At 38.7% G+C, this 18,647-nt stretch overlaps 1 protein-coding gene across 5 annotated transcripts in view; it reads right to left on the bottom strand.

The window, feature by feature from the left end:
• Positions 1 to 14,215: 14,215 nt before the first annotated feature.
• Positions 14,216 to 18,647, bottom strand: part of PPARGC1A (PPARG coactivator 1 alpha) — a 306,431-nt gene continuing 301,999 nt past the window's right edge. For all 5 annotated transcript variants that reach the window (XM_036852984.1, XM_036852987.1, XM_036852986.1 and 2 more), the window contains exon 13: positions 14,216 to 18,123. In XM_036852984.1, the coding sequence (XP_036708879.1) occupies positions 18,020 to 18,123 (104 nt within the window). In that variant the 3' untranslated portion in view covers positions 14,216 to 18,019. The remainder of the gene's footprint in view (positions 18,124 to 18,647) is intronic.

Here is an 18,647-nt window from a genome sequence, read left to right as displayed (position 1 = left end):
ACCCTTTCGTTTTGATGCATCCGGCTCAGCTCGGCTTTTTGCCTGGCCTACAAGGTGGTTAGGAGGCCATGGCCCAGGGAACAGAGTACAGAAGTGTCCTCTTCCTTTTCAGATCATCTCTCAGCCACTTTCATCTGAGCTTGTAGAAATGCACCGTCCCTCCAGGCTCTTACTTAAACCCTGTGGGCAGAGCCAGAGGGTGGACTCACGCCTAGATACCAGCTTTTCAGACTTCCTTCAGGGAGGTCTGCACGGTCTCCGGCTTGCCTGTGCGGTTCTCATGCCCTTGCTCAGGGGAAAGCTTTTCTAAAGCTTCTATGATGGAAAAACCTTTCCACCCAGGAGCCACTATCAATATGTGTATTTTAGCAGAACACCAGGGGGCTATCTGTAATGTCTACTCTGGGGTGAAGGAGTAGTCTGACCTGCCTGACATCCATTGGTTTCCATATTCTCTGCCTGATTCTTATGAACAGAATGTAAATGGAGCATGGTAAGGGGAAAACAGGAGAAAAAAAGATACGAGTGAAAGAGATAATCCATTCATTCATCCATTTATTCATTCAAAAAGCTTTTCTTGAGTGCTACTATATGGATCTGGGAAGGGTGCTGGGGTTTCAAACATAAATGACACAGTCTTTGTCCTCCAGAAATTCAAGACTCTAGAGAAGAAAGAGAAACCATTCCCATAGCAGAGTCTGTTACTTAGGAGAAGTACTGCACCAATGTTGAAGGAAGATTAGGGGGTTAATAAAAGCTTCCTAGAAGAAACAGTGTTAGAGTTGAATCTTGATGGAAATAACAAATTTTATAGTGGCCTTGCTGTGGGTCAGACACAGTGACAAGTGCTAAATAAATGTGCACAAAATAGACTCTGTCCCTGACATCCTGGGGCTTAAATTCCAGAGCAGGGCATAGAGAGGTGTGGTTGCAGGATGGGGGGAGGAGCTTAGAATCGCTGTAAAGGACAAACATTAGCTAACAATGATTGAATGTTCCTATGTGCCATATGCCATGCTAATTGCATCATATTTAATCTTTAGAATAACATTATGTAGCGGGTACTGTTATTTATATTTTAAAGGTGATCTAACTTACGAGATCTGGCATTCAATCTTAGGTGTGTCTTACCTCAAAGCAAAACCTCTTAACCGTATGGGGAAAAGACCCTCAGGCTCTCTGACAGGGCAGGAGAGGGAGGGCATTCCAAGTAGAGGGAATAGCTTTTGCAAAGTTTTGGAAATAGGACAGAATTGAGAATGTATATTCCAGAAACTACAAAGGTGGAGTAAGAGTGAAACTGTAGTACCGGGGAGCCATGGAGCTGGGAGCATGGTAAAAAGTAATGGTTGGGGGATGGTAGGGGCCATTCGTGGATGAAATTATACTCAATAATAAGGCCTTTGCGTTTGTTTCCAGAGAGCCACGTGAAACCATCAGTGGGTTTAAGAACAGGGTAGGATAAATTTAGAGTTTTCAAAACACTATTTTGACTGCTAAATGGAAGCTATAGTGGAATTGGTTATAACTGGAATAATGAAGATGAAAAATTTGAGAGCTTGAAAAGAAGTAGAATAAATAAGACTTGGTGAGCTTAGATTTGGTGAAATTAGATATGGTAATGAAAGAGAGGGAGGATTTATGATGACTCCCATGTTTTTGCCAGGGAATTTCGAGTTGATGACAATCTCTGAAAAGGCGAATATAAGTCTATTTTTCTAAGGAGTAAGATGATGTGTTCAGTTTGGGACATACTGTGTTTAAACTTCTAGGAGAAACTCAAAAGAAAATGTCCAGTAGGTCTATGACTCTGAAGCTTGGGAGAGTGACTTGGGTGAGAGAAATTGATTTAGAAGTCATCTGCCATGGTCTTCGGGCACTCACCATTATCATGGCCAATGATACATCTCGAGAACATGCATCAAGAAGAGAAAGATGATTAAAGAAAAAAGCCAGGGGAATATCAACATGAGAGAGATAAGTAGAAGAAAAAAAAAAAAAAAACTAATGAAGGAGACTACAAAGGGGTGGCTAGAATGGAAAGAGAAAGATGAGAGGATAATGCACTAAGAGTATTTTCCTATTTCCATAGCATGTTAGAATTGGAAGCTATCTGCCCCTTTCACTTTAAAGATGTGAAAAGTAGTGCTTGGGATACAGCTGGTGACCAGAACTGAAGCCCAGAGCCGACCACGGTTTTGTGTTTTTGTTTGTATTTCCTTTAGTCTCACTGTCTAGCATAGTGTATGGAAACTGAAATATATATATGTATACAAAAAAGAAGTGTCCTTTTTGACATCAGATTTCATCACAGCTTTCCAATTTTTCAAAGGTATTTCAAGTGCCCATTTGGACCACTAAGAAGAAAAGGGAGTATTCTCATCATTTCCCCGGTGGTTTTACAGAGATTAGCCCAGGAAACGTCATATCAACCTCACAGAATGGGCTTTGTCTTCCCATTTCCTCTTGAAGAAACTGAGGCTAAGAAATGTCAAGAAATAAATTTGCTGGGATCACACAGCTACGGTAGACAGCTATTTCATAGTCAAATTGCCCTAATTATTTCTGCTTGTCAATTTCTCGGGGGTTCGGTGCTGACTCCATATGCAAACTAGCCAGAAGGGACAATTTTAGGGGTTATCTTAATAATAATAATTAAAGGGTAGATTGATTTAAAAGCTTTGTTCTCTGCATTGGGGCACTGAGATGAATTCTAAAGTGGTGCCAGAGCTTTGAGGAAATTAGTGATATCTTTCAAGAAATGCCAATAATTGAGAACTAGCTCCAGAGTTATTAACAGAGTTGGCACTTTCTACTTTCAGAAAGAGTCTATCATTGTGCTGGGGCCTTGGCCTCTTGTGTTGGAAATGAGTTAATGTCGTCAAAATATGACAAGCTATTTTTATTCCTTACCCAGATCAGCCATAGTTTAACAACGCATTTCAGAGTACGGCTGATGGAAGCTCCACCTGAAACCTGTTCTCCCAGATAAGTATCTTCATCCCATTCATCGTTTCAAGAAAAGAAATCTTACTGCATGGCAGCATTTTCATCTGCTTTGGTTTCAGCTAGAGATAAATTGTGCTTGCTGCAAACTAATTAATATCAGTCACCTGGAAAGTAGAAATTGGGAGACAACAGGCTTCTCTTTCTTGATAAACAGATTGCTGGGTAAGGGATGCACATGGATGTGACAATTCATTTGGCCGTAGAAATAGCAGAAATGAGACTTTTTGGATAGATATTTGGAAGGCACGAGCAAACCTCCCCAGCTTCTGCCATTTCTGCTCAGGTGGGGCTTTTGGGCTAAGTTTCAACATTCCCTAAGTTGTTTGGATCAGCAGAAATCTCTATGCCCCCAGAGAAGTTTCCCTAAAGCTATAAGCAGAATGTGAAAAGAATGACCAACTCCTGGGAAAGCTCTATTTGCACCCCAGTCATCAGCAGCCCCCTTGCCTGAACCAAGTTCCCACTTGGCTAAAGAACCATAAAGGATGGCCTGGGTGATGTGTAATCCAAGGATTCCATCAGAACTATGCTGCTAGCAAAGAAAAGCAAAGTATGTTTAGAAGCAATAAACAGACAGATTCCTCCCCAGAACTAGCCTGCGGTGGCCGGGGGAGGGGTGGGGGAGGATGAGTTGTAAAGCTCTGAGGAAAGAGCCCATGTTTCTCATGGACCCCATAGAACCAGTTCATCATGACCTCCCTCAAATGAAGAGATCACATTCTGTCATAGCAGGCTCTCGTTTCAGGGGGTGGTTCTTTGAAAGAGGCAGAAGAGGGAAAATGCCACCATGTGAGTATTCCTTACACTCAATTTCTCAGAGAAGTCTTGAGGGACCATTTTTCCATATCAAGAATCATAAATTGCCCTTTTTATAGGAGCTTGAGAAGAATGATCTTCCAGAAACGATTCAGAGCCAGGGCATTTGGGGATTCGTTTAGCGAAAACTGAAAATTCTGTCAACTTTTCATTCATCTATCCAGTCAGGTGTATACACAGAAGATGTAAAAATGAAGAAGTTAGCTCTGCAAATCTGGGGCAGAAAGTGGGGAGAGATAGGTATGGAAAGTATTTGTAGAAAAGGCAACACTTCAGCTAAGTCAATGAAAGATGGCAAGTATTCACAGGCAGACATTTTAGGGAAATCTTGAATGTTCCCTATTTGAGGAGAGATTCTGGGGAAAGAGAGAGTTTTACTGCTTCTGCTTCTCCCACTGCCCAGTTCCACATATCACGGTCAGTTCTGTTAATAAAGATCCCATGGAGGGACTTCCCTTGTGGTCCAGTGGTTAAGACTCTGCACTCCCAATGCAGGGGGCCCGGGTTTGATCCCTGGTCCGGGAACTAGACCCCACATGCCACAACTAAGAGCTGGAATGTTGCAACAAAGATCCACGTGCTGCAACTAAGACCCAGCGCAGCCATATAAATAAATAAATATTAAAAACAAATCCCATGGAGCTTTCACTGTCCATTCTCCCTTATGAGAAATAAATTTGTTCCCATAGATCTTGGGACATTTCTGAACTGTTCACTCATTACATTGTATATGCATTCACCAGGCTGCAAATTCCTTGAGGACAGGGTATCTCATTAATTGGTTTTTGCTACCTCTGGTGATGACAACAGTGTCTGGGACATAGCAGGTGTTTTTGTAACATTTGTCAAGTACTCTGCATGTCTCCACACTTGATTGGGAGTTTCTTAAATGTAGAAACTACATTATTCATCCCTTCCAGGTCTAGCTCAAAGTACATATTAAATAAATGTTTAATGAATATCTAAATAAGTGAGAAAGAAAGTTCTTAGATATTGAGAATACAAGTGAGTATTACATCTTCTTGTAGGAACTCACTCAAACTTTAGCATGATAATGGAGCCAAAGACACACTCATTGTGTACCCTTCTTCTGACCACCCGGTGTCACTGTCCTTCCTGCCTTCCTTCAGGGAGGGAGGACTTGGGTTTTCCAGTTTCTCTCACTTTGGGTCTAACACAACCACCTATTATCTTGAAATGATCTGAGCAACAATGAGTTAGAACTGATAATGGCCATAGTTTTTCATCTTTCCCAAGAGTACTTTCAGTTTAATTAAAACCTATATGAATCACCAAGTGTTGAATTTACAATATGATTGGTCAGCCGTAGAAGAGATATTTTGGAGAAAGGCATCTGCCATGAACCTCTCAACTCATACTGTGGATGCAGCTGCCTCATTAGTAGTCAATTGTTCTGCGTGAGTTTGTTCTTGTCAATGTGTTGCTGGTTCGTGTTCTGATATTGTATGGTGCCCAGCAACTTGTGATGTCACTGAAATAACAATGACAGCCTGTATTCTAACCCAGACTCTACCATCGTGCAACCTGAAGCCAGGGACTTTTCCACTATGACCCTGAGCATCCTTGACTGTGTCCCCTAAGACTCTCCTCCTGGTGTTAATTCTATCATTCTTTGAGTTTTATTTATCTTCTCAGATAGAGTCCATGAAGTCAGTGGATATGGTATTTCACTTCATCTTATTCGTAAGTTTCCTTTGGGAGGGGGAAGGATGACCTTGGAGGGATGTAAGAATTGTGTAACTTGTTACTCATGGTGATTCATTAAGCTGCAGAGAGGTTCACAGCCCATCCAAGCTTCTTAAACTACCCATCCAGTCCCAGCCCCTGGCCTGATCATGTAGAGGGTTGGAAAATTCACAGCCACAGAAAGCTCTGGAAATGGAATAGCATCTGTATATATGTTGGGTGATGGGGGAGACATGAAGAAGAAGAAGAGACATATCCGATGGGGGGAGTAGCATCTTCTGCCATCCAGATTTACTTCAGGACCACCTCCTTCTTCAATTTAAATATTCACTGATTGTGTACAGTGGTCCTCAATACAGAAAGGCCACCCCCTCAAGGAAAACCATGCCCTCCAAACAGATACACAAACTACATTCTAGCCAGATTCTCCCAGAAAAAAAACAAAAACAAAAAACCCCTGCATTTCCTCTATTAACCTCAACATCCTTTCATCAATTCCTTTCTTCCTTGGTCCATGAAACGAATCACGAAGAGATTATTTTCTGGGAAAATTAGTAGAAAAATCCTGATGCAGACAGTTCCCCTTCTGATTGCAGTCTGACTTCCACGTATTGAATATCACATCAAGTATTGGTTCAGGGGTTTCAAAGGAGAGCTCAGCAAAAGAAGAAAAACAAATAAGCCCACAAAGTTTTTCAATGTACCTACTGCAGAGTTATCAGGTCATAGATCTAAATGTCAGCGCTATATGCCCGATTTGCACATTTCAAACCGATTTGGTAATTTTTTTTCATTTTTGTCTGCACGCATGAAGTGCTTTAGAATACTGAAACAATTTAGAATCATATTTAGTTTGCAACAGTTCAATTAACTTAAGTGCTGAAACATGCTCCCCAGCTGGTAACTAGTTTAATCGGTTACTATTACAAGAAATAATTTCTTCAGTGCTGGGGCTTCCCAATGTCCTCTTTGGAGAGGGCATGGCCATTCACAGGTATGTGGGAATGGAAAGGTTAGGAGTCTAGCAAAAATCTCTGATTTAACAGAGAAGAAACATCAGAACCCATTCTATTATTAAAAAAAAAAAAAAAAAAATACGTAGGTATGGGTTTTCAACTTCTGTGATTTTATGATCCCCTGTTCCCTTGGAATAACTTTATAACCACTCAATAAGCTAGATGAGGGTGTGGATCAAGGGTCGAAGACTTTTAAAGATATTGCATAAATGCACTTAAGCATGCGCCAAAGTGATAAATAGGAAACCAAGATGAATGTCAGGAATGCTGTGAAGAATGATTGGCTGGGACAGTTGAGCAGCTGCTAAGGCAACTCCAAACACCTGGAAAGAAGGATTTCCTTCTGGCTTACAGCAAGGCTGAATTGTTCTAATTGCATTTGCATTAAAAGGCACCACTGGCAAATTGCAAAAAGGATACCGTACGGTGGGAAAACATTATGTAAATTTTCAAAAGGCACAACATAATACTGCATCTCGCTTTTGGAGACGTGGAAAGGTAGTTAACAGAAAAAGAAATGGATGGGAATAGCAACACGCCAACCACAGGAGACAGGTCACTACTGAGGAGGGAAGGAGAAAAAAAGAGATGGGTATGTGATTTTTTTCAGAGCGATCTTAGGCATAGAGGGTAAAATGTTAAGATCTCATACATGAGGCTCTATTCGAATATTTTATGCACTTACGTGTCTGTTTGGTATGTTTTCTAATTAAACCTTAAAAACATTTTAAAAAGAGTCTGTGACAGTATCCATTTTGCAGCCATTGTTAAGCCAGTCATTGCTGGAATGTTTTCTCTTACCCTGGAGACTGATAGCCCTAGACTATTTTTTTAAGGTTCATAGAATGCCAAAGACCAAAGTCTGTGATGAACTACCCCTCTTTCCCGGTTTATAATTTTTTTCTTTTTATTTATTTATTTTTTATTGGAGTATAGTTGATTTACAATGTTGTGTTAGTTACTGCTGTACAGCAAAGTGATTCAGTTATACATATATACATATATATATATATATATATATACACACGCACATTCTTTTTTATATTCTTTTCATTGTGGTTTATCATAGGATGTTGAATATAGTTCTCTGTGCTATACAGTAGGACCTTGTTTATCCATGCTATATATAACAGCTTACATCTGCTAACCCCGACCTCCCACTCCAGCCCTCCCCCAAGCCCCCTTGGCAATCACCAGTTTATTCTCTATGTCTGTAATTCTGTTTCTGTTTCATAGATAGGTTCATTTGTGTCATATTTTAGATTCCACATATAAATGATATCATCTGGTATTTTTCTCTTTCTGACATTTCACTTAGTATGATAATCGCTAGTTGCATCCATGTTGCTGCAAATGGCATTATTTCGTTCTTTTTGCCCTCTTTATAATTTTAACTGACCTCGTTGAGCTTGGACACTGAATTGGAAATGTAGCACAAATATTGCAGTGTTAGAAACTGAGCCCTCTTTTCTCTACTATTGATTCCAGGTACAACATGGACACTACCCCCAAAAGGCCATCCATAAACTCAAACTGTGAGTGTCTAGTGATTGATTGCTTTCCACAGTAATCCTAAGACCTTACTGTAGAAATGTTAGCACTGGAGAGAGAAATCCAGACAAAATACACCTGAGAAATTTTAAGAAGGTCCTCTATCATGAACAGCTGATATTCAAGATGAAAATGACTATACACACAGGAAAGAGAAAGCAGTCAAAAGGTGCCTAGTGATTACGCCTTCAGCTTGTCACATAGCTTAGCTTTAACCGAGAAACTTTTAAATAGTGTTGGGAAAACTGTAAAGAGTTATCAAATATTGATTATTTTTGTTATTGAATACCTAAGTGGTAATGGTGCACCAACTCCAATTTAATTTTAATGCAGGCAGGAGGTCTACTTTTTTTAAAGTTGATTGGCAGTCCTTTTAAATCAAATTGTTTACCATGGGATCACAGCACTTTGCCATTCCTGCCCATTAAGTATGAGAATCTCTGGCCTCAACCTCATAGACATTAGTAATACCGCAATATACCTTCCAGAAAACACAAATACACACGCACACACACATATACATATGCATATATGTATACACACGTATACACACATATGTACATACACACATATACATATATACATGTATACATATACAGTTGACCCTTGGACAACATGGGTTTGAACTGCTAGGGTCCACTTATACTTGGATTTTTAAATATGATGCGATGTGGAACCATGGATATGGAGGGCTGACTGTAAAGATATTCTTGGATTTTTGACTACACAAGTTGTAGGCACTCCTAACTCCATGTTGTTCAAGGATCAACTGTACATATATACATATACACTTGTGTATGTGTACACACACACACACACACACACACACACACACTTTCTCTCTCACACTACTGCTAAGAGTGCCTTGCTGTTGTTATTAGTAAACACACAGTTTAATTTTTTCTTACTATATTGTCAACTAGTCCCTTCTGCTCCTAGTACCTAGTATGGTTTCTGGCCCATTGGAAGTGTTCAGTGAATGCAGAATGAATGAATGCATTACATAACATTCATTCATTCTAACAAGATGGTAACAACAAAACCACACAAACTTTTCAATCACCTCCAACAGAAAAATGTTTTCTTTTGGGCATTAATATTTTATTGGTGGAGGCATTATATATAGGAAATAGTCAATTAAATAAGTGTTAGGGTCAACTGGACTTACCCAAATGTTGGCAGATTCTCTACACCTCCATTTTCTCCTCTATAAGGTGAGAATAATGGTACACTACCTCATTCTTTACTTAGGAGGATTTATCAAGAAAATTCACATAAAGAGTCAAGCAAAGTGACTAGAAGATTGTAAGCCCACAATAAATGTTAGCTGATACCACCATAGTCATTACCATTATCCTCACTGTTTTAATCACAGCCTGAATTTGCTGGACTTTCGAATGGAAGATAGATTTTCATATTAGCCTTCTTACTGCAGCAGAAAGATTCATCTAATTTGAAAATTAAGATGTTAGAGGAAAAGACTCAGATTAAGTACCATCGTTATCTGAGGTGGAATTGCTGAGCAACCAAACAGCCAGGTGTGTCACTAAGACCAGATTCCGAGAACAGAAGCCTCCAAGTTGATCAAGTTTCCAAATGGAGATGGTAAGGTTAAGTTTTTAAGAGCATGCAAAAAAAAGAGCAAATGATGCCTTTAAATCATCCCATTGCCATGAATTTAAATGTCTCCATGGTATCTAACAGATATGACTTTTGAGGGGGTTCAAGTTTAACCTTCAAAATGCTGCAAGTCTCTGAGGCTCCCTTGCTGCAGGTGGTGACTCTGGGGATGGTGAAACTGAACCAATTAGAAGGAAAAAATGGGATCTTCTGCAATGCGTCATTGGAAGGTGAAGAGTCCTGTTTATTGTATGTACCTGTGGTATCTTTTTATCATTCCCCAAAAGTAAAGCTGAAAATTTCTCTCCGAAAACCTCATTAGGGAAACCTCTAAGAGCCTCCCACCAATGTTAACAACCCAGGCAGTAAACAGGATTTTAATAACTCCTCCAAGCAAACACCAGGTCGGTAAAGGCCAATTGCTGTCTAGCTGACACAGAACCACACACACACATGGAACCAGCTTTGTAAGGTCCATTCTCTTATTCACAGCTCCACTGCCCTCGCAGTTCAATTGCCCATTTTGTTTATATAATCCCACAGGCTGAGTTGGCATAAAAGGCAAATAAGAAACCAGGGGGAATCTTTGCCCAAACCTTGCTCTGTACCTGAAGTTCAAATGTGTTTGGTTAACCTTCTCTTTATTCCTTCTCTTTCCTTCAGCTGAGCTTTCTAGTTTTAGTACTTGACATGGTGAGTCATGGCAGAATGTGGTTCAATGAGACCCTGGCACCATGTGACAGAGGAACTCTTATGAGCTCTCCATCACTTGTTTCATTCATCAGGCGCATACACCGACACTCTCTATGGATGTCACCATACCTGCCATTAAAAATGGGAAAATGTCAGCCATAACACACAGGTACTTCTCAACCTCAGACACAAAGGCCAAACATTTGGTGGAGAACTCCAATTTTTGCTTTCCTTCTAATCATTTTCCTACTGGATGGTTTGATAGAGATTCAGATGTTGACCCTGGGAAAGGCAGCTCATTGAATAGTACCAGGATGTTTTGTAGCCAGATAATTGGAGGAACATTAGGCCATGTGTTGCCCTTGATCATGAAGTTACCTGACACGAAAGTAACATGGCCACATCACATGTTGTGTCACCTGATTACTAACTTATCCTTCTCTGGCAAGCAGAGTAATTAACCATCATTCTGTGATAGTGTACATACATTCCTACCAACAAATAGTGACATGCTTACAGAGGGCAATACCTCTAAGTACTACAAAACATGAGTCATTTGATTAAAGGGTATAGCAATCAAGCTGAAAACATGCCAAGTGATTAAACTAGGAACAAACACAGCCTCATTTTCTTTAAGTCTTAAGTGTGCTGGGAAGCTCTGGTAGGAATAAGAGACCTGGTTGGAAATGAAGTTCCATTTAAGAGCATTGATATGAATGATTTTCAACACCACCAAAGTCAATCAAAGGAAAGTACCTGTGAATTCCCTTAAATGACCTGCTGAAGAGTATTGTGTGGTAGCTATATTACTATAGTCCCCCTTTTTCTCATCAATTAGTAATGTTAAAGAGAAGCTTGATGATAGAGTTCCTAACAACGGCAAAAATAAATTCTCTCCAATTAAGTAGTCTAATAAGCTACTTAGGATTTTACCACTTAACATTCTTTCCTTCCCATTTAATTTCAGCTTTCACTTGGATGTCATCTGGTTGAAAATCCATCACAGAAAACTACATGGAAAAAAAGATAATGTTGCTAAGTGCTCCCAATGTTCCAAAACGAGCAGAAGTACAACATTTTTTCTAAATCAACCCAGGACTTTCCTTAAAAATTCAGCTTCTTCCTACTAGAAATTAATATATGAAAATGGTCAATATGCAAATTTAAATATCACACTGGCTACTCACCTTCAGTAAGTGTTATCTGCATACATTTGGAACAATACAATATTTTAAGGTTCTTGATGATACTAATGCCTTGGTGTGCATATGTGCATGTATAATTATGCTCATTTAATTTAATCAGGAAAATATTATAGGATCATTTGGTTTTCTCCTCTAAAAGTTCTCTCACTTTTTTCAATTAATTAATTCCACTCTTCCCCTTTTATAAGTCAGCCGATGGTAAGTAATGGTTTTAGGGTTAAAAGGAATATGATCACATTCCTGTAAGAATGATGGACGGAAAAGAGGCAGCGGGGAAGGGGGTGGTCTCTTGTCCTTATCATACATCCTAATCAAGGAAAAGTGTTAGGCTTTTCAGTGGGAACCTGGTCCTAGAAACATCCAAATTTTCTGATCATTTCTTCCTGCAAGTTTCCAGTGTCCCTGAATGCTGAGAATTTGCCCCGGGGGCAGTCACCTGGTTACAACAGAAGCCCAGGAAACAAGCTCATGTGACCCACACATTCCACATGCTTGACTGGAGTGGAGCTTGTGGGGCTTTGCAGAATTACTGGAATCACATGGGATATACTGAGGGGAGCAGGAGGGTAGAGGACATTTAACTGAAACCATGAACTAGAAGAGTAGATAATGTCGCGGTAAGTAGAATAAAAAGGACCATGTTGATTGAAAGGGAAGAAACATGACCCAAATCTCATTGCATATTATCTTTCCCCCACCAAGGAAATCTTATTTTCTTTCTCATAGAAGAAACTTTGTTCCTCTTCCCCAACATGTTAACAGAGACCAGTGAAAAGAAATAGGCTGCTTTGTGCCCATCAATAGAATCTATACAGCATCTTTTTCCCCAGGGATTAATTCAGCTTTTGATTAAATCTTTCTGAGATTTAAATCATGATGTTCCAAACCTCCAAGGAGCTCCTCTATGAGTTGTGACCTTATTTATTGCTCTCTGCTGTTTGATAAAGTGTGAAGATTGATTTATAATAGTGTATACTGTGTTTGAAAATAAGAAATGGTAAAGAGAATTGCAAAATACAAGATTAATATAAACATTGCAAAAAGTACATCTTGGTTATAACATTCTATGATTAATACTGAGTTACGACTGTGTAGCTAGTGACGCTAGTGTCAAATGAGTATAGCAGTGCTCTCAGAGCTGTAAATTATACCCAGTGATCAGCTAAATAATGCTACAATTAAGAGAAAACTGGCAATGCTGAAAAAGGATTTTGAACCAATATCACATTGTATACTTTAAACAGATTAGTTTGGAGGACTTTTGAATGGAAACAAGCTCCTTTTAAATAAACTATTCATATCCAGTGTTCATTTATTTTAGTCAGCCTAATTTTGGCTTCAATAATTATTTTGCCATTAGTATCATTAAGGATGGAAGCGATTTAATGTTTGAGGACAACATCAAATGAATCCTCTATCTCTAATCAGGATGTCCCTGTGTAAGACTAGTGGCTACTCCTTTTTTTTTTTCTTAAAAATCCCTCTTTACCCTCAAAAGGTTTTTAAGGGTAAAAAAGTTAACCCTTTAAAAGGAAGACTGTCATTATTCTATTGCCCTTGCTAATTCCAGCCAGAAGATTCAAAATGCCCTATACAATTTAAACACCAGTGGAGACAAGTCACAATCTGAGGCTTATCCACTGACTGAATCACAGTTGTAGATGAATGCAGTATTTGGGTAAGATAACGGTAAGTTTTTATTTTCTATTTTGATAAAATAATTGGCAAATCTTACAGTGCTATAAAATAGACAGAGAGCCATGGGAAGTGCTTCTTGTGTTATTTAGTAGATTTCGATGTACTATTGATAGCTCTATCACATTTCCAATAATTACGAACACGTTTTTCTGTAGGAGAAAGGGGGGGGTGCTGGGAGCTGGAATATATTTAGCCACCTTTCCCCATGTGTAGGCTTATGCTGAATCTTGCAATGCAAGTGGCTGGGAGTGAGGACCACATCTGAAATCTGGACATGGCAGAGCACTAATAACACATTCTCTGCAATCTCTGTCATGAAGATCACCAATCACCTACAAGGTGCAGTGGACATCCTGACAGCAAGCTGTACCAGCAGCAATCTATCAGCTTGTCCCATATTTAACCTGATGACTTACATATGACGGGGGGACAGGGAGATGCATTCTGTTACAAGTCTTCAAAAAATATTCAGTCCATGCTATACACCAGAAACTAACATAACATTGTAAATCAACTGTCAATAAAAAAAAATTCAGTCCATTAGAGTAGAATTGCTTCCTAAGCTGACATATTTAGCAGGTTTCTCACTAGGGGCAGTGGCTTGTACTTAAAATTCACACTTTCCAGGGTTAAGTACAAAAACAGAGCTAATCCGTTTGATAAAGTCCCACATCACTTCTCATTATAGAAATCACCACTTCTGCCTTTGCCATTTGAAAGGAGACAAGGTAAAATACAGAAGGTGCATGTTACCTTAGAGCTGAAATCCATCCATGAATATGGAAAAGCAGGGGGAGGGGGGAGATCCAGAGAGGAAACAGAATAACGATAAGCAAGTAATGTGTACTGATCTGAGGAATATGCCAGGAGCTTGGTTATGATAAATAAGAAAAGCAGAAGTAGATTTGAAACATTCGTTTCCCTTTATTAGCTCAGTGAGGCTGATGTGTACTGCACATTTAAAAAAAAAAATCACAGGAATTTTCATACAATGAATAAAACCACAACAATACATGTAGAGTTGGCAGGTGGGAAAAATAAAAAGCCCGACAAGGGCTCAACTAATCGCTCACTTTCCCTCTTCAGCATAGTTCAACCAACAGTATTACACTTTCACCTACAAATCTTATAGTAGCTCCATCAAATCAGCAGTTCATATTATTGAAAATGTCTGTCACATAGGTACAAATTTAGAATCATCACATTATATTACATGGCTATTCTAGGTCATCTATAGATCAGGTCTTAGACTACAGTGATTGAAGTTCTCGTTACAGCCATCAAAAAAGGACACATAATCATTACCTACTGTAAGTTCACATCTAAAGGCATGAAAAGGTTTCCTTTTTTTCAACTGACCCAACCATCATACCCCAATAGTGCAAAGTTCCCTCTCTGCTGCTTTGAATGTTGACAGCCCAACCGTTGCTCTCAGAGTCATTTAGCAAAAATTGATTTTGTTGCACTGGAAGAATTATTCTGCTACATCTCTTGAAAAAAAAAAAAAACCCCACATTTCTAAAGCACCAGTTCAGTTACCAAAATTGTAGATGTGGTACTTACCACAGCATGAAGGCAATGGCCCGGGGTCATCTAAAAATCCTACAGATCTATGCTGAAATTTGCCTCCAGTGATGATGGGGTGCATGTGTTCATTTGAAATATTCTCTCCAAAAATAATTTAAAAAATAAAAATAAAAGGAACACAGTTTACATTTTGATGGGCTACCCACAGTGTCTGCATAAGATACAAAAGCTCTATTTGGATGGTCTAGTGAGTCTCTCTTTGCACTAATTTTAGATGCAATTTGAAGTCCATGGAAGAAAACTATCTTCATGGTAACAATATTTGTCAGGCCAGAAGGGGGGATAAATGAATCCTCAACATGAAATCTGTAGTGTTGTCTTTTCATAAGTAAGAAAAGAAACCTAGATTTTTACTCATGTCAACAATCCAGGGCAAAAAGGAGAATGTATTGAAAATTGGATCACAAAAAATTTCAAGGCAAAATAGAGAAAGCATCTGGTCCTTGAACACATAATATGATTTACTAAATATTGATTTCTTAAAAATAATTTATTGCTCTTAATAGTCTTTTTTTTATTCTTATTCTACAACAGAAGATACTCAAAATTCAGAAAGAAAGACTGTAAACTTTAGTTTGGCGTCCACACAGAGTTAAAATACCTGCATTTAACCTACGGAACAACAAGAATTAGGCGGATTAAAGATGTGTTACGGTCGTAACGCAGGACCTGTGAACAAGTTCTTTTATTTCATAGTATTTTTATTGCTTTCTATCTACTTAGAAATAAGAAGCCAAAAACTCAAGCAAGCATCCGACAGGACAGACAGTGGATTCACTCAGAACACAATATGCTGGTGATAAATGAATGCAGCTTTCAAAATGAGCTGCATTGGCCTGGGGGTGAAATCCATTTTATAAGATTGTGTTGGGCGAGAGAAAGGAAAAGAACGATTACGTAGTAGGTATATCATGTCTTCCAGGAAAGTCATGTCGGCCAAACTGTGATCGAATCTCAATTTAGAAACTTGAATATACACGCCAAACTTTACTGACTTCCATTCCAGGGCTCCACACTCAGAGGAAATCCTGATGCTCAAAAATGGAGGTTTTTCTGAAGTTTTTATTGAATTTAGCAGAAGCAATGTCATCAAGAACAACTTCATGGTCACGTCAGAGGCCATGCTAGTGCAAGTAGAAACACTGCTTCTGCAAAAGCGGAATTTCCCAAATGAAACACTTAAACTCCAACCTGACAATTGCCATGCATCCTAGGTAGAAAATTTCCACTGGCTTTATTATTTTCATCATCTCATAATTTATAATAAATAGGCTATCTGCAACTGATAAATATGTCTCTTTAGTAAACAAAGGAATGAAATATCAGTATTTATACAGGATGCATAACTGTAAAAAATACAGATAAATACCATCATCATACTCTGCCAAGGGAAAGAGATACTGGCTTCAAAGATAGTCTTCAGACACACATTAATTATTGTAAAAATCATACTGTAATTATTACCTCAGCATTTTGTATCAAATTAAAATCACAAAAATTAAAACAAAACAGCATTTTAAAAAGATTTCTGACCTCTAGTTTCAAAACTACTGTTGATAGAGAAAATAAAAACATTTCTTAATGGTTACCCATTGAGAGACTTTACATAAAATCATGATATCTTCTAGAAAAATTTTAGATGAGAAAATTTCATTCCCCTAACAAATCCAGTGTATAAAACTTCAAAGAAAAACAAGCAACAAGAAAATGTGGAAAAATATCGCAGAAGTGGTTAATACCTTTAGGGGGCTAGGAGATTTCTTGACAAGATGCTTGGATCGAAGCTCACCTAAGAAGGGATGGTTGTGCGTAAAGCATCGATTTGTTGTGTTGCACTCAACGGACACACACACTGTCCTTTTTTGTTTGTTTGTTTTGTTTTACAATCAAATATATATAAGCGGTAAGTTCAGCTTCTAAATATGTTAGTGTACAATAATTGTTTCACCTCATAGTTACATTTGAATATTCTCGATTAAGAAAAATTTAGCAGTTTTGAAAAGAAGGCTGCATTTACAGTGCATAGCTGTAACAAAAAAAGAACATCATTGTATCGTATGTACACAAAATAAAAATACTCCATTTAACATCTGTAAATACTTAACTACATCAGAGAATGTAGCAATTATACTATCTGAACACATCCCAGAGAGTTCTACCCAACTCCCATTAGCAATGTAACACCGTGCTCGCTCCTAAGAAAGAACCACTGAACAAGCTGCACGCTTGACCATTGACAAGGCTTTTGAAATTCGCTGTGGAAGATCAACATTTTGGACATTTACATGGGTGTCATGAGAAAGGACGAACTACAGAAACTTCAAAATGTTAGGAAAGTTGAGCTCGGTGCCCGAAGTATCCTTTCCCACCCAGATTCCATGGCAAAAGGAAAAAGGAAAAAAAGAAAGAAAAAAAGGGAGAGAGAGAGAAAGGATATGAGTTCTACGGAACCTGCAGTTTCTTCGGGATTGTCATATAATCATTACGTTATGAGAGAAAGCTTGCTTCAAGTTGATGTTGCACTTTCTTAAAAAAAAACAGAGTACGGAGGCTGATGCCCAGACATCAGTGGCTGTCATTTTAGGGTGGCTTGTGGTTGGTTGGTTTTCTTTCCTTTTGGATGTACACATTTTTTTTTCCTTTTGAATAGAATATGAACATTTTGAAGTTCTAGGTTTTAAGTGTGTCTTCATGGAACTGCTGCCATTTGAAGTGGTTTGCCCTTGCACGCTCTGGTCAGGTGCCCCCAGTCCCCACCTGTACATACACACTTCCCCCAAACCAGGCAAACACACACACCGCGTACACACACACACACACACACACACACACACACACACACACTCCATCACCAAGAGACTCAGGGAAAGCAAAGCTGACACCCATAAATAAACATGTGCTTACTGGGTTTCCATTCTGTCTCTTGCCTCTTCAGCAGCTGTGTTCATGTAAACCATTGTTGTTCTTGTTGTATTGTTGTTGTTTTGTTTTGTTTTTGTACAGAGAGTGTAAAGTAGGAGAAATTCCTAAGTATGACTTGCAACAGTCTGTTAGGGAAGGACGCGCTGTCCCGTGAGGTATTCACCGTCCCTCTGTCATCCTCAGCCAGGGAACATGTTACCTGCGCAAGCTTCTCTGGGCTTCTTTCAGTAAACTATCGAAATCCAGAGAGTCATACTTGCTCTTGGTGGAAGCAGGGTCAAAGTCATCTGAGTTTGAATCTGAAAGAAACCCAAGCCAGATTTAGATGTACCCTTTGCTGATGGTCATTAACTCAATCATCTAATCTAAGATTACCTGATTCAAGAGCAACTTATCCAATCGATATACTTTAAAAAATACGCCCAACTTTTATTAGTATATGATATTGGTGTTGGTGTACACATATATATGTGCATATATTTACATATATATTTGTTCAGAAGGTATTTATATGTATGAATATTAATATGCATATATATATTTGCAGAAGGTATTTTTACAGTATATGGTACTGGTATATATACACACCAATATTTTAGTTAATTAATTGTATATTTATATATTTATTTATCTATTTATAGCACATGTATATATTTGCAGAGGGTAAGGAGTGACGAGCATTCAAAACAGTCATCTATTGACTCATTTTAGATTTAAACACTCCTGGGACGTAATCAGAACAGACCTTAATATTTCTTTTCAATAGCAACTTAGTCAATCAATATGCTTTAAAAATAAGCCCCCTCTCCCTTCCTGGTAGATG

This window comes from Balaenoptera musculus, chromosome 5 (genome assembly GCF_009873245.2).
Source record: "Balaenoptera musculus isolate JJ_BM4_2016_0621 chromosome 5, mBalMus1.pri.v3, whole genome shotgun sequence".
NCBI lineage: Eukaryota > Metazoa > Chordata > Mammalia > Artiodactyla > Balaenopteridae > Balaenoptera > Balaenoptera musculus.
Note: the sequence above shows the minus strand (reverse complement) of the source record. Positions and strands in the feature narration are given on the sequence as shown.